Source organism: Hyla sarda, chromosome 4 (genome assembly GCF_029499605.1).
Source record: "Hyla sarda isolate aHylSar1 chromosome 4, aHylSar1.hap1, whole genome shotgun sequence".
NCBI classification, from domain to species: domain Eukaryota; kingdom Metazoa; phylum Chordata; class Amphibia; order Anura; family Hylidae; genus Hyla; species Hyla sarda.
The window spans coordinates 302,166,753-302,188,550 of NC_079192.1; the positions used below are offsets into that span (position 1 = coordinate 302,166,753).

At 41.5% G+C, this 21,798-nt stretch overlaps 2 protein-coding genes across 5 annotated transcripts in view; one reads left to right on the forward strand and one right to left on the reverse strand.

Moving 5' to 3' along the window:
• Window positions 1-3,417, forward strand: part of UNC5A (unc-5 netrin receptor A) — a 420,372-nt gene extending 416,955 nt beyond the window's left edge. For all 3 annotated transcript variants that reach the window (XM_056574721.1, XM_056574723.1, XM_056574722.1), the window contains one exon: window positions 2,205-3,417. In XM_056574721.1, coding sequence (XP_056430696.1) covers window positions 2,205-2,370 — 166 coding nt within the window. In that variant the 3' untranslated portion in view covers window positions 2,371-3,417. The remainder of the gene's footprint in view (window positions 1-2,204) is intronic.
• An 11,005-nt stretch (window positions 3,418-14,422) lies between these two features.
• Window positions 14,423-21,798, reverse strand: part of LOC130367028 (hexokinase-2-like) — a 95,059-nt gene continuing 87,683 nt past the window's right edge. For both annotated transcript variants that reach the window (XM_056569411.1, XM_056569410.1), the window contains exons 16-19: window positions 20,906-21,089; window positions 20,042-20,197; window positions 17,077-17,310; window positions 14,423-14,691 (exon numbers count right to left, since the gene is read on the reverse strand). In XM_056569411.1, coding sequence (XP_056425386.1) covers window positions 14,541-14,691; window positions 17,077-17,310; window positions 20,042-20,197; window positions 20,906-21,089 — 725 coding nt within the window. In that variant the 3' untranslated portion in view covers window positions 14,423-14,540. The remainder of the gene's footprint in view (window positions 14,692-17,076; window positions 17,311-20,041; window positions 20,198-20,905; window positions 21,090-21,798) is intronic.

The following is a 21,798-nucleotide window of genomic DNA, read 5'->3' on the forward strand; positions in this document are numbered from 1 at the left end:
TGTATGTTCTAGCATAACTTCCGTAAGGCTGGAGATATTGCGATAATACTTGGTCACGTTACTTATATGTCAAACAAAAATATATAATAATAAAAATATGTAATAATTTGAGCGCCTCTTGAGAAAGGAATCATCCGAAACACGTGTCGAGGTTGCAGGATCATCACTGGGAAGCCGTCAGCATGTCACAATTAGGTATTGTGTTGATTTAAGATATTGTTTTCTTATGTGCTGACCAAACTAATACTGCTAGATTGTATATTGGCATTACCGATTACTGTATATATCCCAGTGATATCCTGCTTAGCTTTGTGTTGTTTTTTTTTTAAGGGTGGGTCATTTTATGGGTGTTTTTTCTACCTGTTTTTGTATACATAATAAAGATGAATTTTTTGACTATATCTTTGGGCTAATTTTGTAGGTTGTTGATTAAATTATTAGCCGTGTTGGGCTTGTAGGTAATATAAAAATATATAATAGTTAAATAAATCCCTAACCTACCCCCATATGTGAAGGATGGGGTTTTTGTTTTAAGTCCCATGCAAGGTGAATGCGTCAGTACGGCTGGCAAGCCGCATCCTCCCCGCATTCCATGCTCTATCTTTCAAAGACACACCCCTTTTATTTTCAGCTTACCATATCTTTACCACAATGCATACCTATCTGAGGACAGGATATGAGGATTAGAAATGAGGATTAGATATGGGAATGGGATATGAGGACAGGATATGGGGTCGGGAAATGAGGACTGGATATGGGGATGGGATCTGGGGAAGGGATATGAGGACAGGATATGAGGACGGGATATGGGGATGGCATATAGGGACAGAAAATGGGGAGGGGATATGCGGTCGGGATATGGAGATTGGATATGGGGACAGGACATGAGGACAGGATATGAGGTCGGAATATGAGGAGGGGATTTGGGGTTGGGATATCAGGAGGGGATATGAGGTCAGGATATAAGGACAGGACATGAGGACAAAAGCTTCCTCCTTTGTACCTTTTCCTCCCCCACAAGGATAAGGTAGGAAAAACCAGGCAGCGCCGGGTAATCAGCTAGTATATATTTTCTAAATAATTTTTTCTTTTTTTATATTTTACCATAAAATATAAAGATATATTAAATAAATATATTTCCATTGCCACGTTGAATGCCAGGCAAAAATACACAGAAAACTATAGAATTATTGGGGTTTTTTCATTGTATTCCACCCCTAAAGAGAAAAAAAAAATCACATCCTTTCTGCAAAAAAAAAAAAAAAAACAAGCCCTCAGAGCTGTATTTATGAGAAAATAAAAAGTTATCGCTGTCGGTATGAGGCGACACAAAAATGACTTTTTTCCATAAAACAAGTTTTATGGCGCAAAAGTATACTAAAACATTCAATAAAACTATTTTCTTGTATTGCCGTATTCGTACTAACCTGTGGATTAAAATTAACCTGTTCTTTTTCATGCATGGTAGAAAAACTCAAAACACAATATTGAATCTGCTGAGGGATTTTTGCACCCATCCCCCTCCTGGAATAAAGAAAAAACCTTATACATCCTGCATAAAAAACACAAACCCTTAAAAGTTTACAGTAATAGTAAAATAAAAAGTTGCGACAATGCAAATGCAGCAATATAAATACAAAAAATTCATGGTCCTTATGGCTCAAAAATATGGGGTGTCCACAAAGTGTTAACAATAAAGCTCACATTACATTTATGTCATCTATCCTTATGTAGTAATTGTTTCTTATAGTCTGGGGTGTCTGGAGATGTGCATTAATTAACGATTTATTGGTATTTAAGCAGCTTAATTGCATTGAAAATATATTTTATATATTTATAATTTTCAAACCTTTTTAAAATTTCAAAGAAGCGATTTAGATTTGATACACGTTTTTGGAGTCTTAATTAAAAATGTCAACTGAAAAAGTGGGAAGCATTAGGTCAGACAATAATCCGACTCCTCCATTTCTTTAATTAGTCTTCTAACTTTCTGGCTGAAATATATAATGCGATAGAGAATAATTTAACAACACAAGTGGGGCAGTTAGAATGGGTGGCACGGTTTGGCCTGACATTTTCTCAAAATCTTTTCCTTGTATGAATGAAACAAAAAAAATTATGTGGCATTCTATTGTACAATTTCAGGTATCCAATTTATTCCAATTGCTTCTAATAAAGTCTCTTCTGTCTTTTCTACTTTACAGCCATTTGGGTTTCATCATCTCCAAATCAAGTCCTACCGCCATCCTTCTAAATCTTTGGGAAGCTCAAAACTTTCCAAATGGGAATCTGGCACGACTGGCAGCTGCTGTGGCAGAGATTGGGAAACAAGACTCTCTTATGTACATGATGTCAGAAGCAGAGTGCTGAAGGTTTATCAGTCACCTGCTTAATTCCAGCAAGTCCTAAGTCCAAGCTTGGCCAAGGGGCTCAAACTCCCAACATTGATCTGTGGGTTTTACTCTTTAAAATGGCCCTTCCCTCCCTGGAAACTGTGGGTTAGAGGGCTTTAAACATATCTTTTTCATGGTTTTAACCCCTCTGCAATGAAGGGGTTAATGATTTGTTCAGCTCCTTTATGCAGAGCAGGATGATTAGAAAGAGCCAGATGCCACATTCAGTTGTGTGCAGCCAAATACATTATAAAAATGCTGCTCTCATAATATTTTCTTTGAAAGGTCAAACTTGAACAGTCATCCTGTGTTTGAAGAAGGCATTGTCTATACTGTTTTTGTTAACTACTGTGGACCCTACTAAAGAACACCAACACCACCTGGTACATATTGCACTGGAGCGCAAACGCACTACCGCCCCTTTATGGGAAGTCAACCCACCAATCACTACAGACTTTACTTTCTCTCTCTCTCTCTCTCTCTCTCTCTAAACCAAGTGTCTTGTATTGCTACCTTGTCAGTGAAGGTGCGACAGTGACACCCAGTGTTTGTGTTGTTCAGATGTAATACCCATACCCAGGTAAGTGAAGAAAGGTGCAATTGAAAAAAATTCCCATTAAACAAATACATCCCCTACTTAATAGCCATACAAACCTTAGAGGGTGTAACAGAGGTCATTTTTTACCCAAGCGAGGGAGAAATCCACCCAAAAATAGAATTCATTGGCCCTTTCAACCCTCAAGCCAGCTGTATATGCAAAAGAGAGCACTCCCTGCTCCAGGAGCGAATGACTGAGTGTGTTTGACTGTGGATGCGTGTGCACAAGTGTTGTTTTTATTTTCAGACCAAGAAAAGTCATTTGAACAATAAAATGTGTAATGATCAGTGTTTTTTTTCTACATTCTGTATTAAAGTGCATTCAAGTATTTACACTTGGCCTTATGTATATATTATGTTCATTCCGCTGAAGGTGTATAGTACTTTTAGGTGACTTGAATGTAAATAAATTATATATATTGCTAAACAGTCTGTATGGTTTGATTAAAAGGAGAGACCAGTGCTCGTCTTCTAAGGCTTCTTTTGTGTCAACTTAGTTATGTTAACTTAGTGTGCTTACAGATCAGGTCGCGGCAGATTGCAAAGCGTATAACCATAAAAACAAAAAAAAGGATTGAATCTTTTGCTAAACATTTACACAGCAAGCATCCTTTATGTTTTGCTTATTAACACAAGAGTTTTTGTTAAGGAATTATTGTGAAACAATGAAGTTGAAAAATATTTGCCTAAGCCGCTGGCCATCTGTCTTAGTTTAATATTCAGAAATGATACAAAAAGATAACACATTTACAAGTGTTACAGCCAATTCTCCCATATAACATTTGTATGCATTCCTAAGTTTCTAAATAATTACCTCAAATAATTTCTCATGCTTTGGAATATCTCACATGCCCCTGCATTTCAGAAATAGTCCAAAGATTTCAATGTAATACTACATTTTCCCTGTAAGAGGTGCTGCAGAAAAATGTAACTCTTGATGCTTACTTCCCTGGAGACATCTGAATGCTAAGAGGCTATGGTGAACCCAATCATCAACACCGCAGTAGTGTTGAGCGGCATAGGCCATATTCGAATTCGCGATATTTCGCGAATATAAGGACGAATATTCGTCATATATTAGCTAAATTCGCATATTGGGGGGGGGCATTTTTTGTTCATTCCTGCTTTTGTGGTGTTGATTTGTAGCAACGTTTGTCTCAGTTTCTATTTAAAGACTTTATATTGTGACTTTTGCTTTAGAAGCTTTTACTAAAATTGCGTAGTTGGTTAACTTTTTTCGGTGGTCATGATTTACTGTGATTTACATCAGCCCTGAACCGGTTTACAAAACGGTCCGTGGACACCATTTTGCTAAAAGTTGTGCATTTTAATGCAACGGTTTAAAAAGTTGCAGAAGTCCCAGAGAAGGAACCACACAAAGTGGTGTACTGAAGTGTAATTTCAAAAGAAATGTGTACTAGCACCATATTTAGAGAATTAATTCACCCACATCACCCTGGATAAATTTCCCTCAATAAGTCCTTCAGATCAGGGCCTTATAAAGTCCTTCTACAGAATTTCTCCAATAGTAAGCATAGTAGCCAGTCTTCGTGCACGAGATCCTGGTCATCGTTTGCAACTATTCTTAAAACCACGTGGTCCAGAGCTGTGACTTTCAGGTTTATATAAAGAGCGGATAATAGCCCCACCTATGTACTAGAACATTCTAGGGAATTTTAGAAGGTTAAGCGACCAGATGTGGCAGCAAAGAGCAGAAAGTGTATATAAATGTAAAGTGGGGGGGGGATTAACTCCTTGTTATCAACTGCCATTACCTGTTAACATACAAAAAAGTGAAATCTAATCGTACAGTGCAAATTTACATACAGTGCAAAAATCAATAAAAAACAATATATTGTACTGCATTTTGAGTGTAGAAGGAAAATGGTGTACCCACATGAAAACCCACACAGAACACGAACTCTTTACAGATGTGGTGCGTAGTTGATTTTGAAACCAGGACCCTAGCACTGCATAAATAACCTTAATTAACACACCCACTTTCTTCAATGGACTTTAGTGGGAAATGTTTGAAAAATGTGTTTTTCAAAAGCAGCACTGAAAAAGTAGTGACATGTTCCTTACAGAAGCAGTTACGTTTGGAAGCGCACAGAGAAATAAAAAAAATTGCCCGAAAAGCCACAGGAAAAGCATATCAGTTTTTTAAGCTTTTATCCAAAAATAGCGTACACATTTTTTGTTTAGTTTTTTTCGATTGTGATTTTGTGTTGTGTGTATTATAACAAGTCATGTGTTTCTTTCATCATGTAATTCAAAAATTTCTATCAAAGAAAAAAACACTACAGAAAATAGCCACAAAACACACACAACACACATTTGAACATCTAAGGCAAAATAACACCACAATTTTTTTTTTACCCAAAGAGCCACACCTAGAATTTGCTGTGTTTTTAACCCCTTAACGACGCAGGACGTAAATGTACGTCATGGTGAGCTGGTACTTAACGCACCAGGACGCACATTTACGTCCCATACATAACCACAAGCATCGGAGCGATGCTCGGGTCATGCGCTGCAGGTCCCAGCTGCTGATAGCAGCCAGGGACCCGCCAGTAATGGCCGAAATCCCCGATTGCGTGGATGTCCGCCATTAACCCCTCAGATGCCATGATCAATACAGATCACGGCATCTGCAGCATTGCGGTCACTAATATGGATGATCGGATCGCACGCAGCGCTGCCGCGGTGATCCGATCATCCAGAATGGGAGATGGAGGTCCCCTCCACTGCCTTCCACGGGTCTTCTGCTCTGGTCTGAGATCGAACAGACCAGAGCAGAAGATGACCGATAACACTGATCAGTGGTATGTCCTTTGCACAGCACTGAATGGTATTAGCAATCGAATGATTGCTATAAATAGTCCCCTATGGGGATTATTAAAGTGAAAAAATAAAAGTAAAAAAATGTCAAAACCCCCTCCCCTAATAAAAACGTAAAATGGTCCCATTTTCCCTATTTCACCCCCAAAAATGTAAATGTAAAATAAAATGTAATATACATATTTGGTATCGCCACGTGCTTAAATATACGAACTATTAAAATATAATATTAATGATACCGCTTGGTGAACTGCGTTAACGTAAAAAAAAAATCCCAAAATTGCTTCTTTTTTACATTTTATTCCCAAAAAATGTATTAAAAAAAAAAGTATTACGTTTTATATAAGCAAATATGGTATACAAAAAAAAAGTTATAGGTCTTCAAAATAGGGGGATTTTAAACATACTCATTTGGTTCAAAAGTTTGCGATTTTTTTTAAACACAACAGTAATAGAAAAGTATGTTATCATGGGTATCATTGTAATCGTATTGACCCAAAGAAAAAAGAACGTCATTTTTACCGTAAATTGTACGGTGTGAAAATTGCAGTTTTCTTTTTAATTTCCCCACACAAATAGTGTTTTTTTGGTTGCGCCATACATTTTATGGTAAAGTGAGTGATGGCATTAAAACGGACAACTTGTCGTGCAAAAAACAAGCCCTCACACTAGACTGTGGATGAAAATGTAAAATAGTTATGGTTTTTTTGAAGGTGGAGGAGGAAAAAACGAAAAAACTTAATAAAATTGTCCTTAAGGCCCAAATGGGCTGAGTCCTTAAGGGGTTAAAGAAACTGCCCCTGAACCAAAAAATGCACCCAATGGGGAGATCAAAACCTGTGCAGAGGAAGAGTGGTGCAGTTACCCATGGCAACCAATCAGATTGCTTCTTTAATTTTTAAAGAGACCTGTTAAAAATTAAAGAAGCTATCTGGTTGCCATGGGCAACTACACCCCTCTTCCAAATGTGAGGAAAAAGGTCACAAGAAGAAGAAAATGTTGTAGATATAGCATGTAATATTTCCAGAAAAATCCCATGATTTTTTTTTTAAACACTGTGGCCAGATGCTAGTTTAAAGTACCTGTCGTTAACAAAAACTATATAATTAGATAATACCATTAAATGTGTATTTGTTATTTGTAAAAAAAAATTGCATATTTTATTCCCTGCACCTACTGTCTGTGTGTCTCTGTGGGGAGACCAAATACAGGAAGTGTGGGTGAACAAGCAGGGCTATGTGCACTGATGACAAGCACTCTACACTGAGGACAAGCAGGGCTCTGTACACTGAGGACAAGCAGTGTTCTGTACACTGAGGACAAGCAGGGTTCTGTACACTGAGGACAAGCAGGGTTCTGTACACTGAGGACAAGCAGGGCTCTCTGCACTGAGGACAAGCAGGGTTCTGTACACTGAGGACAAGCAGGGCTCTGTGCACTGAGGACAAGCAGGGCTCTGTGGACCGAGGACAAGCAGGGCTCTGTGCACTGAGGACAAGCAGGGCTCTGTGGACCGAGGACAAGCAGGGCTCTGTGGACCGAGGACAGGCAGGGCTCTGTGGACCGAGGACAGGCAGGGCTCTGTGGACCGAGGACAAGCAGGGCTCTTTAAACCGAGGACAAGCAGGGCTCTGTAAACCGAGGACAAGCAGGGCTCTGTAAACCGAGGACAAGCAGGGCTCTAAACAGAGGACAAGCAGGGCTCTGTACAGTGAGGACAAGCAGGGCTTTGTACAGTGAGGACAAGCAGGGCTCAGTGCACTGAGGACAAGCAGGGCTCTGTACAGTTAGGACAAGCAGGGCTCAGTGCACTGAGGACAAGCAGGGCTCTGTGGACCGAGGACAAGCAGGGCTCTGTGGACCGAGGACAGGCAGGGCTCTGTGGACCGAGGACAGGCAGGGCTCTGTGGACCGAGGACAAGCAGGGCTCTTTAAACCGAGGACAAGCAGGGCTCTGTAAACCGAGGACAAGCAGGGCTCTGTAAACCGAGGACAAGCAGGGCTCTGTAAACAGAGGACAAGCAGGGCTCTAAACAGAGGACAAGCAGGGCTCTGTACAGTGAGGACAAGCAGGGCTTTGTACAGTGAGGACAAGCAGGGCTCAGTGCACTGAGGACAAGCAGGGCTCTGTACAGTTAGGACAAGCAGGGCTCAGTGCACTGAGGACAAGCAGGGCTCAGTGCACCGAGGATAAGCACGGCTCTGTACAGAGAGGACAAGCTGGGCTCTGTACACTGAGGACAAGCAGGGCTCTGTACACTGAGGACAAGCAGGGCTCTGTACACTGAGGACAAGCAGGGCTCTGTACACTGAGGACAAGCAGGGCTCTGTGCTCTGAGGACAAGCAGGGCTCTGTGCACTGAGGACAAGCAGGACTCTGTACACTGAGGACAAGCAGGGCTCTGTACACTGAGGACAAGCAGGGCTCTGTACACTGAGGACAAGCAGGGCTCTGTACACTGAGGACAAGCAGGGCTCAGAGGACAAGCAGTGCAGTGCAGTGAGGCTCTGTGAAATGCTCCCGGCTCAAGCACAGAGCCCTGCTTCTCCTGCCATCACTTCCTGTATTTGAACCCCTCATAGAGACATACAGGCAATAGCTGCCGGCACAAAAAATTTTCACCCAAGAATACCATGGTTTTAAGTCTGGTCACAAAATCGGACACGGGGCAAAAATGCATCAGATAGTGACTCCGGTCGGCTCATATAAATGAATGGGATTTGTGCCGGGTGCTGCTGGAATACGGGAGCACCCGTTTTTTACATCTCCCAGCCGGATCCAGTAACCGTATTGAACAATCGTGGTGTGAATGCACCCTTATAGAGATAGCAGCATGGATAGTTAGTGATTTACACAGCAGACCAAAAAAATTGATTGTTGAAAGGGGGGGGGGGGACCTTGAAGGAAGTGTAGAGCACACAAAAGACAGTCTGCAGGGTATAATCACATTGACTGTGTACAGTACAAGAATAGAGAAAAACTGTGCACAGCAAACTGCAGAGACTCTTCAGCAGACACCTACCAACAATGACAGACGTATGAGATATGGCATTATAAAAAGTTTTAGGCCATGCATCCCTGGTGTTAAGTGGCCCGATCAACACACCCATGATGTAATCGTGCGGTGCCGATCAGTTATCAGAGCAGCCTGAGGCCCATACTAGGCCTCTGTCTGCAGGACTCAGTAATTGATTCATTGGTCTATTAGATCAATAGGCAGGCTGTATAGCATGTGCATTAAATTGATTTATATAGGCATTGAATCATTGTTTATAAAAAGGCCCCTAGGGGTGCCAAAAAGTGTTTAAAAAAACCCACTTAAAATCACCCCCCTTTTCCCATTTTTTCAATAAAAAAAACAAAAACAAAAACACATTTGGTATTGCAGTGTACTGAATTGTCCTATATATTAATTTATCACATTCCTGTTCCCACATGGTTGATTATGTAAATGCAAAAAAAATTCCAAACACCAAATTCATCATTTGATAATAAAAAGAAGGATTGGCTAAATGAATCGCTAAGTCCAGGAATGTATAAATGCGATGCATGTAATTGGTGCAACCAGGCATGCATAGACAAAAACGTGTCCTTGGTAGTGTTGCTCGTGAATATTCGCAATGCGAATTTTATTCGCGAATATAGCACTATATATTCGTAATTACGAATATTGTTTTTTTTTTGTATGATGTCGCTGATGGTGTCTTCGGTGCGACTGACCATGTTTGTCACCTCCTCAAAAGGATGCATGAGCCTACAGGCATTGCGCATGAGCCTCCAGTAACGTGGCAAAAAAATTCCCAGCTCCGCAGATGATGTCCTAGCACCCCGGTCATACAAATATTTGGTGACGGCTTTTTCTTGTTGGAGCAGGCGGTCGAACATTAGGATTGTTGAATTCCAACGTGTCGGGCTGTCGCAAATCAAGTGCCTCACTGGCATGTTGTTTTGCCGCTGGATATCTGACAAGTGCGCCATGGCCGTGTTGGAACGCCTGAAATGGCCACACACCTTTCTGGACTGCTTCAGGACATACTGTAAGCCTGGGTACATGAGAACAAAGCGTTGTACAATCAGATTACGCACATGTGCCATGCACGGCACATGTGTCAACTTGCCCAATCTCAATGCCGCCAACAAGCTTGTTCCGTTGTCACAAACCACCTTGCCGGTCTCCAGTTGGTGCGGAGTCAGCCACTGGTCCACCTGTGCGTTCAGGGCCAACAGGAGCGCTGGTGCAGTGTGACTCTCCGCTTTGAGGCAAGTCAACCCCAAGATGGCGTGACACTGCCGTATCCGGGATGTGGAATAGCACCTGGGGAGCTGGGGGGTGTTGGTGATAAAAAGGCCCCTAGGGGCCACAGTTTGCCTCTTGAAAACGCCGTGGAGACGGCGAAACATGTAGAGGCGGCAATCTAGTGTTTTTAGTTGGTGTTAGAGTAGGCGTACAGGGCTACTGCAGAATCCTTGACAGTGGAGCAATGATGCTCAGATCTCACAAGCACTAACCTACCTGACATCCCATTTTTAATATTTATCTCACTGGGTTTACATTAATTTTATTTTAATTGGATATATAATAAAAGTTATGTTTTAGGGGGTACTATTTAGAGGTGTTTTGCACCCCAGGCTACGGCCTTGGGGTTAGGTAATTAGTTGTGTTCCTTGGCCTCTATAGTCCCCTTTTGGTCTAATTGGGTTTGTGTTGGTGATGTGGAGCAAGACGCAGCAGTGGAAGAGGACTCGACCGAGGATGTTATGGAAGAGGATGGAGTAGGAGGAGTAGAGGAGGTGGCAGTCGTGGCGGTGTCACCAACTACTCTGCAGAGCCACGCATTCCATGCTTGGCAGCCGTCACCAGGTTTACCCAATGCTCAGTGTAGGTGATATACCTGCCCTGACCATGCTTTGCAGACCAGGTATCAGTGGTCAGATGGACCCTTGCCCCTACACTGTGTGCCAGGCCGGGTACCTTCCACTGCGGTGTCCCAATGGCTACAAATTTTTTAAAGGCCTCAGACTCCACCAGCTTGTATGGTAAAAGTTGGCGGGCTAGCAGTTCCGACAAACCAGCTGTCAGACACCGGGCTAGGGGTGACTTTGAGACATTGTCTTCTTGCACTCAAACATCCCCTTGACAGACACCTGACTGTGGGCAGATGAGCAGGAACTGCTCAAGGTGAGAGACAGAGGTGGATGGTTGAGAGGGGGCAAGGAGGGCAGCAGTGGTTGACCTGGCTGAAGATGCTGGACCAGGAGGAGGATGTCGGCTTTGACTGTGTGCTGCTTGTACTGACGTGTTGATCCCATAGGCGTTTGTGATGTGACATCATGTGCCTTCGCAAAGCAGTTGTGCCTAGTTGGGTGTTGGACTTCCCACGACTCAGTTTCTTCTGGCACAGGTTGCAAATGGCCTCGCTGTTGTCAGAGGCAGACACACAAAAAAAATGCCACACTGCTGAGCTCTGCGATGACGGCATTCTGGTGGTGGAAACAGCATGCGTTGATTGGCATCCCATCTGGCTGACTCCCGGTGCCGATGCATGCTGTCTGACTGTGTCACTAGCTCCTTGAGACGACCTCCCCCTGCTTCCAACTCATCTCCTCCTCCTCTCTGTCTCCCCATCTGAACTTTCCCCCTCTTCTTCTCTTCTAGCGGGCACCCACGTGGCATCCACGGACACATTGTCATCATCAACACCTTCCCCGCTATCTGACACCTGAAGAAAGGAAGCAGCAGCGGGTACAACATCATCATCACACCATACGTCCATGTGTGTAATGCTGCCTGACAGACATATCCCTGTTAACTACATCCTCTGGCAATAATGGTTGCGCATCACTCATGTCTTCAAACTGATGTGTAAATAATTCCTCTGACGGATCAAGTAAAGCTGCTGTGGTGCTAGTGTTGGTGGTGGCGACAGGCGGGCAAGTGGTAGGATGAGAGATGCCCGAAGCTAAACTAGAGGAGGAGAAGGATGATGCGTCAAGGTTCCGAGCGGAAGCTGAAGTAGATTGGGTGTCTTGTGATAGCCAGTCAACTAAGTCCTCAGAACTTTGGGGGTTCAGGGTAAGTGCCCTCTGAACACTGGCCATTCTAGGGCCAAAGGGAATCCCAGCACCACGACGGCCCCTGCAGGGTAGCCTTCCTCTGCCTGTCATTTTTTTTGGTTAAATTTGCACAAGTGTCACACCAAATGTGAATTGCACTAGGGTGACACAATTTGCCCTGCAGGCAAAAAAAACTGGTAACTGACGTGAACTGACAGTGACAACTGGTTTTATTTAACAGCCAAAAAAGGTATTTTTTTTTAAATTTGCACAACTGTCACACCTAATGTGATTTGCACTAGGGTGACAATTTGCCCTGCAGGCAAAAAAAACTGGCAACTGTGACGTGAACTGACAGTGACGATTGGTTTTATTTAACAGCCAAAAAAATTTTTTTTATTCTTTTATTTGCACAACTGTCACACCAAATGTGATTTGCACTAGTGTGACAATGAGCAAAAAAGCTTGCCAGCGGAGTTCCCCTTTTAAGCAGTGGTCCCCAACCAGGGTGCCTCCAGCTGTTGCAAAACACATGGACTGATATATTTCTGCCCTTTGAATACTGTAGTAGTTAGTTGCTTGAAGGAACTTCCATTTTATACTGGAGTACCCCTTTTAACCAGCGGTTCCCTCTCAACCAGGGTGCCTCCAGCTGTTGCAAGACACACGGACTGATATCTTTCAGCCCTAAAAAGGGCTTTTTTTGGGTGCTGTCCTTAAAGCAGATGTTATACTAGTGCTTTAAAAGTAAACTGGACCCTGAATACACCACCTAGCAGCAACCTAGCTATCGCTTTCCCTATACAGCAGGAGCAGCTTCTCTGACCCTCCACTTCCTAAGCCTGCAGCATGCTGAATAAGGGTAAAATGGCGTCCGTGCAAGAGGTAGGAGGGTCTGGAAGGGAGGGACTGCTGCTGATTGGCTGTAATGTGTCTGCTGACTCTGACTCACAGGGTCAAAGTTTACTGCAATGTTAAAGTATAGGGGGCGGATCGAACTTCACATATGTTCGTCCGGCGATGCGAACATGCTAAATTCACCGGGAACTGTTCGCCGGCGAACAATTCGTGACATCTCTAATTTTCAATGCTATTGTTTCCCCCTCACCTTAGGTTGGCAGTATTGTTTCCCCTCACATTAGGTTGGCGGTATAGTTCCCCCACATTAGGTTGGCAGTATAGTTTCCCCCACATTAGGTTATAGTTCCCCCACATTAGGTTGTAGTTCCCCTACATTAGGTAGGCAGTACAGTTTCCTCCACATTAGGTTGTAGTTCCCCCCACAGACATACAGCTTTCAGCCATATACAGTGTATGGCTGGAGGCTGTATGTCTGTGTACAGCCCCACTTCAGTGCTCAAACCACGAAGATGACGTGCTAGTAACTTACCATGCCTAAGCATCCTCGCTGCTCTACTCCGCTCTGCTGACGCTATGGGCGCATGCACGGGACGTCAGTGATGTCCCTGCATGCGGTACCTCCCGGTGGCCCCTGCATTTTTAAAGTTAACGCAGGGCCGCAGAACGGTAACCGGGACATCCTTGTGTCCCAAAAAGATCTTGCGGGACACAGGAATGTCCCGAATGTGACGGGGGAAGATAATCTCGGCCGGGACACCCGGGGTATGGATAATCCATACCCCGGGCGTCCCGGACGAGTGCAGCACCCGGCATATAAGATGACCCCCGACTTTTGACACTACGCTGACAGACACAGCAAACCTTCTTGACACAGCTCGCATTGATGTGCCATCTTGGATGATCTGCACTACCTGAGTCACTTGTGTGGGTTGCAGACTCAGTCTCATGATACCACTAGAGTGAAAGCACTGCCAGCATTCAAAAGTGACCAAAACATTAGCCAGGAGGCATAGGAACTGAGAAGTGGTCTGTGATCACCACCTGCAGAACAACTCCTTTATTGGGGTGTCTTGCTAATTACCTATAATTTCCACCTGTTGTCTGTTCCATTTGCACAACAACATGTGAAATTGATTGTCAGTGTTGCTTCCTGAGTGAACAGTGTGATTTCACAGAAGTGTGATTGACTTGGAGTTACATTGTGTTGTTTAAGTGTTCCATATATTTTTTTGAGCAGTGTAGTTCAACTTTGAGAAAGTCCATGAAAAGCGTCAGTTTAACGTGTTTGCTCCATCTAGATGTACGGTATATTTCAATCGTGTATCAATAAACAGAAATTTTTACTTTGTTACTCCATGAGTGCTGGACATCCTTTCCAGCGGAGTGTCTTCTAATTAAATATATTATATAGTTAAATATGAGAAACCTACAGGGCAGTGGTGTGTACAGCACTTACAGGGCATAGGTGTGTACAAGTTATTTGGGGTCTTTTTTTTTTTTTACACAATCATATTATTCCTCTCTGTGTAGTTATTAAATCATCATGGTAACAGAAATTTTTCCATGACAGGCTCTCATTCCATTTATTTTTTTAAATTTGTGCCAAGTATCCAGGATTCATATCAAGCTCATGTTAGAATAGATCAGAAAAAAACATGCGTACAGACACTCTCTATGCAAAACTTTTAATTTTTTTACAAATATTACAGCAACAATCAATATAAATAGAAAAAAGACAGACAATATTGTTTAGCAGAAGACAAGTACTTAGGCTTGTTACTATTTGGTCTTTGTTACGCTGGCAGTGGCTCGGTACCAGCAACACGGCAGGCGACTGCAGTTATTAAAGCTGCCCCTTTTCCAGAGCCATCTTCAGAAAGACGGAAGGTAACCTCACATTCTGGGGCCAGCATCTTCACAGTCTTCATAACCACTGCTGCAAAGCTATAACAAGAAATATGTTGTTAAATAAATATTCTAAATTGGGTGATGGCAGGTGGGGAGCCAACACCATACACCTGGTGTGGTATAACAAACATTAGGTAGCCTACAGATTTGCTAATAGGGGCACTGTTTCAAAAAAATGTCCCATCATTTGATAGCAAATGTGATTCCCAACATATTTGTAAATAACTGAAATGTATCAAAATAAATTGTTTTCCCAGAAAAAAAAATAGCTTTTAAAATCTTGGTCACTAGGCGGATCCTTTTTTGGTGCTGTCCACTGCCTGTTGTCTGGGATTTCTGTCTGTAGTAACAGAGACAAAAACAAGACAAAGCAAAAAAAAAAAAAAGTATGGATGGGGTTTAGCATCTGCTCTGCACAGAAAAGAGACACAGACCGAGGGGACAGACAGAGAGACAGACCGACAAAGCAAGAAAGTGGGGGGGAGGTTGTGCTTTACTTGGCTAGGAAGTGCCTATGAGTACTACTGCCAAACAGTCCAGATCTAGTCCTGTCCCCTAAAATTAAAATAATGAGAAATAGCTGTGCACCATGAATGGGGTTTTCAGGGGCTCAATTACGGCAGTGAAAGCTCCAAAATCACCACTGCTGTAAGAGTTAATCTAACAAAACCCAGCAGTTTTTTTATCTACAAAAAATAACAGGTACACTTTAAGCCAATGCATCCAGTGTGGCTCATAGGAATGATATCACTGGAGAATTACAGAAATGCTAAATAAATCCTAAAAGTGAATTTTCACACATTTCATAATACTAACAAGAGATTCCTTGAGCAGAACTGGGAAAACTCATTGCACATGTTTCTCAAAACAAATGTGCTGTACATTATGAAATGACAAGTAAACAAAAATAACCGTTATCTGTACAACTTTTAGCAACTGAACTCCAAGTCTACAAGTCACAACATCTAGATAGAGAGTTGACTCATTGTTCTCTGAGGACCGCTAAATAATTTCACTTCTACAGTCAAGCCAAGCTCCAAGCACAGCAATATAAATGTCAGTTTTACATTTCAGCTAAGAATTGGACTATAAATAACCCATTTCAGAAAACTATGGATTACAGTGAATATTCAGATATAAAACTATATAGCTAAGCCCGTTACGTGCCAACAGCCACCATCCTTAGTGATGTACTGTACATAGAAGAACTGAGTATAGTAGAGTCTCATCAGCAGAGCTGCATGGCTCCATTAACTTGGAGAATATGACAAATTATTAGCACTATAATCTCTGACGCCAGAGTAAACTTGTAGCCATGTTTTAAGCTTTTCTGATGGTTGCTATATGTGAGATAAATACTTCCTTTCTGTACAGTCAAAATAAAGAATGCAGCAGTATGCACCACCTTAATAGTAACTAAAGCGAATGGGACAGTCTCAGAGAAAGTTCAAGAGACTATTAGAGACATCAAGAAGAGTATAGCCGCCTATCCACAGAGACCAGTGAGTGGCAGATGAGATACAACAAAGCCTAATCTGTGATATGGTGTTGCTATCCAAACTTATTGAGGCCTCTGTGAGTACAATAGAGCAGCCATCAAATATCTGCCTCTGCTAAACCTGTTCAAGTCTACACTGCAAAGTCAATAAATGAGCTGCAGAAAACCATAAATGTCAGCTGAATGTGCATGATCTAGTAACCAATGTGAAAGTAAGGGCCAGTAAACCTGTTCGTTTCAGATGGCCACATTACAAAATATACTAAAACAAGATTCAGATATGTAAGTTTACGATAAAGCACCTGGTGTTACCTGAGAAACACAGATTTCTATTTGGCTGCTTCACCAGACAGATATTCTCTTCGGTAGACTAGGAAAAGAAGTACTGTGATCCCTACAATATGTATTCCCTACAATCCAGCTTTCACAGTCTGCTGAAGAGAATATTTGGCTGGTACAGCAGCCATATTGGAACTGTTCATGATTCATGAAGCCCCAGCAGTAATAGGCTTCTTACTCCCATAGCACTTCAGCACTGCCATTCCCTCTTCCTGCCTCTGCACTTAGGTCTTCTCTCAGCCCTCAATAAATCTTCCCTCCCCGTCCTGCACCATTCCATGTCCCTGTCCCACCACTAACTATTCTCCTAGCCTGCCTGCCAAACAGTTAAACCATACTGTACCATGATTCTGGTCTGGTGGCAGGTCCACAGCCCAAGAGTGATGCGATTACAACTATACTACATTTTTATTTGACATATAAAAAAACAAGTTTAATGGAAATATCTCCAGTCTGTTCAGAAGTTATGCTGGAACATACACACATACGTTGAGTTATATATCTGTATTAATAGATATTCATTTTCCTTTATAGTCACACTATATGCTGGTTCCAAAAAGTAATGAACATATCCATTTACTTACTGAGGATGTAGCTTGTACAGGGTTCCATCCACTCCAACAGTGATTTTGAGATGCTCAAGACTCCTGTTCTCTCTGATCTTCTGTACTACAGCAGCAATGCCCGAAGCACACAGTTGAGCTGCTCTTCTTGACACTGTGCAACAAACCTCCTTCACCAGCACCGTATCATCGCATGTGCTCTTCAGGCCTAACTCAGTTAGAATGGCACGAACTTGCAGTAAGCCAAGGGTATCACTACGAAGAACAGACACCCATGAAAATTTCTAGAAGTCTGTATAAGCTCAGGCACAATTTGCAGAAAGTCAACAACCTCAACATGGCTATATTCAGACCAGGCAACTAATCAGAAATATGTTAACATGCCATCATGGAAAGAACTAATTCTTATGTTTTAGAGTAAACCTATGGTGACAAATGAAATTTTTATATATTCTATACATCATTCCACAACACACAAACATACACAAAATAGAGATGTTCAAGCTGTCTTGTTGCCTAGACAGTATGTTGACAATTTTATTTCTATTTGTTTTGACTCAAAAGCATGGCGTATAACCATGTATACATCCGATAAATGACCCTAAAGTTATCAATAGCTTACATTTGCTGAACTCAATCGGGAACATATCGGTTCCTGCACATATACAATGGCCTTCCATTTTGACAGGTTGCCGATGTTTTTCTGCCAAGGAGGGCATAATTGTAATGTAAAACCAGCCTAAGAATAGGGCACAGTGATTCTTTTTACTTCGATTGTGTGAACATTTTTAATCTGTCATGAACTCACACCAATTCTTGAATTGTTGAAGTAAAATTAAAAAAAATTCACAAAAGCCTAAAAAAATGTTGTATGTTCTAAAATGGATGTCCAGGTCTATGGATAACCCATATATAAAATATACTCTGCCAAAAAAGGCACACTGACAGTTCTCTTGATGACTAGCTCCTGGGGTTCTCACTATTGCTTCCCATTATCATACATATCTCCCAGTGGACACCCACCACATTTCATCTATTTTAGTGCCATTCCTTGGAAAACTCACTTTAAAGGTAAACCAGTTTTGAAAGACTATCACCCTTAGGCAAAGTTTCCACTTGTTTTTTGTGTGTGTGTTTCTCCCCCCCCCCCCCCCCAAAAAAAATGCCAAAACTGCCCCCATGCCATTTTTTCATTGAAAAAACGTTGCGGCCAGAAGTTAGATGTAAATCAATGAGAAATCGCAAAATTCTTTTTCCATTTTGCGTTTTTCAGTTTGGCATAATTTTTTTTTATCCTTTTGGCGTTTTTCACTTTTTTTTGCATTTTTTAGCTCCTTGGCAGTTTTGCAAAGTCGCAGCATGTTGAGCCTATGGCATTTTTTCCCCTGAAATAGTGGTGTTTTTCTCCTCTAGAAGTCTATGGGAGTATAAAAAACGCCAAGAAAAATGACATGTGGGTTTTAACTTTGGCATTTTTGCAGGTGTTTATTATCTTTTGGACATTGGCGATCCCAAAAAATCCTTTTTTTTTTTTATATAAAATTTTGTAAGGTACGGTTTGGCTGTACTTTGTGCACCAGGACGTGCATTTACATCCTGTGTATGACCGCGAGCATTGGAGTGGTGCTCTCATCATACACGGCAGGGGACCGTACAGATCACAGCATCTGCGGCAATGCGTATGTTAAAATAGATGATCAGATCCCCCGCTTCGCTGCCAGGGCAATCCGATCATCTGTAATGGCTGACGGAAGTCCCCTCACCTGCCTCAGTCTGTCTCCCGGCATCTCCTGCTATGGTTTGAGATCGAGCAGACCAGAGCAGGAGATAGCCGATGATACGGATTAGTGCTATGCTCTATGCATAGCACTGAACAGTATTAGCAATCAAATGATTGCTATAGATAGTCCCCTATGGGGACATAAAAAAAAAAGTGTTAAAAAAAAAGTTGAAAAAAGTAAAAAAAAAAAAAAAAAAGTGACAAATCCTCTCCCCCAATAAAAATGAAAATTGACAGTTTTTCCCATTTTACCCCCAAAAAGCGTAATTTTTTTTTAATCAACATATTTGGTATCACCGCATGCGTAAGCGTCCGAACTATCAAAATATAATGTTAATGATCCTGTACGGTGAATGGCTTAAAAGTAAAAAAAATTATATTTTATTCCCCCAAAAATTTATAAATTATCTAAAAGTTTGATGTATGCAAATGTGGTATAGATAAAAAGGTACAGATGATGGTGCAAAAATGAGCCCTCATACCGCCCTATATACGGAAAAATGAAAGTTATAAGTGGTCAAAATAGGGTGATTTTAGATTTTTTAAGGGGTACAAAAATATAAAAGTATCTAGCCATGGGTATCATTTTAATCGTATTGACCCACAGAATAAAGAACACTTCATTTTTACAGTACAGTGCGAAAACGAAACCCTCCAAAATGTGCAAAATTGTGGTTTTCATTTACATTTTCTCCCTAAAAAATTTTTTTTGTGTTCGCCGTACATTTTATGTTAAAATGAGAGGTTTCATTACAAAGTACAAATGGTCACATAAAGAACAAGCCCTTATATGGGTCTGTAGATGGAAATATAGATGGAGTTATTAATTTTAGAAGGCGAGAAGGAAAAAACTAAAAAATGCAAAAATAAAATTGGCCTGGTCTTTAAAAAGGGGTTGTGCGCTGCCCTGCAGTTCGGAGCTCCGCTCACAGCGTCCGGAAGTTCCCCGGTCGCGCCCCCTTCCCATAGACTTTGGTAGAGGGGGCGGGCGTGATGTCACAAGGGGGCGGGCGAGACGTCACGAAGGGGCTTGGCGAGACGTCACGCCCGGCGGCCGCGAACACGGAAGCCCGCACACAGCGTTCGGAGTAATGAACTTCCGGACGCTCTGAGCGGAGCACCTAACTGCAGGGCAGCGAACAACCCCTTTATGGTGAAAATGGGCATGGTCCTTAAGGGTTAAAAAATGGAGTAAGAGTGCCATACCTTTCAATGTTTGACAAGAACTTTGTAGGAAAGAGACCACTTGTATTAAGTTTCTCAGAGATGTTGCCACCAAATAAAACTTTTTCTTGAGTAAGTTTTATTAGAACTTTCCGCACAATCTCTCCCAAGTACATTCCACTGATCATCTTCTCATATCTGAAGAAGAAACGGTATCAGGTTAGTTTTACTGGTAGCTTTAAGGGAATCTCTACTTTGTGTAATTTTTTTGTGCAAAACATTTTGCGCAGACTAATTCTTTTATATCTTTAATATGGTTATAGTGTAGTTTAGACTTCTGGTTCAATAGGTACAAGCAGTGGCCAGTTAGAATCCAAAGTCAGGTAGTGCTAAAGAACAGTTAGGGGCATTTATCATTGCCTTTAGAGCTGTTTTTGTGTTTAGATTTGTCTCTATTTAGGCAAAGCCTGTGCCTCAGGCTATTTTTTGTGCCTTTTTGATTTACACCTTTTTTTTAAAAAGGGTTAGTCTTGTGAAGTTAATGAAAAAAAGTCACAAAACCCCCCAATAAGGCGCAATTCTACACCAGCCAAGACCTAGCATAGCTTTTTGGTGTATGTGAAGAGTGAAATTTCAGAAAATGTGTATCCTCCACAAAATTGCCCTGCGACCATGTAATAAATTAAAAATAACAAGCAAAAAAAAAAAAAAAAAATGAACTAAACACATACATCTTAGTAAGTGCCCCCCAGTGAGATTCAGCAGCCCACATGCTGGACCACACTCTTCATTGCTTCCCAATGGTTAAATACTCAAACTACTAATAGTGGAGTCACAACTACTTTTGCTGTTTAGACAGTTAATAGTATACAGGGCCCTTTTACATATAGTTAAAATGACGATGACCTTTGTTTTCCAGGATTAATAGAGTTCTTGTCAACATCTTGATCAAAGGTAGTAGTGATATCATTCAAGCAGCCATTGTCTCCAAATGCTCCCCATTCCATATTAATACACATTTGTCCTTCAGCTCCATCCAGCAGCTCCACATTTTTCATTTCCTCCATATAGCAAGCATTGGTCCCTGTACCTGTAAGACAAGGGGAATGTATTTCAGAATATTGTAGCAATATTGAACAATATATATTCTATAATAATCTACTAAACAGGACATTAAGCCTACAATAAACTTTAGCAGAGCAGGCACTGAGGGGGAGATTTATCAAAACCTATCCAGGAGGGAAAGTTGACTAGTTGCCCATAGTAACCAATAAGATTGCTTCTTTTATTTCACAGAGGCCTTTTTAAAAATGAAAGAAGGAATCTGATTGGTTTTTACACAGGTTTTGATAAATCTCCCTTTGAATGTCCACCTTCTGGCCTACATTCCTGTTAGTCTGTTGGAAGAGAATAGGATTTTTTCTTGATAGTCTGCAGAAAAGAGCAGTGGGGGTATGTTGCACTGAGCTATTTCCGAAGGATGTGTAACCTTATTGTCAGCCCAAGTGAATAGAGGATTACACAAGGTTATTTTTAATTAAAAAAATAAAAAATAAACTATTATGTGACCATTGTATTACTTGCCTCCTAGTGACTTTAGATGATAATTTGGGCAACTACTCCTTTACAGCAGGAAGTAATGGATTACAAATATAGACACCAAACTTGGCCATATTATTTAGTGCAAAAAACTGTGTTTAGTGCTCAGCAACTTTGAAAAAAAATCTTAGATTAGAAGTTTGAACTACTGTACAAGAAACTTGGTTGGGGCCATTTTCATATTGTTTAGGACAATGTTC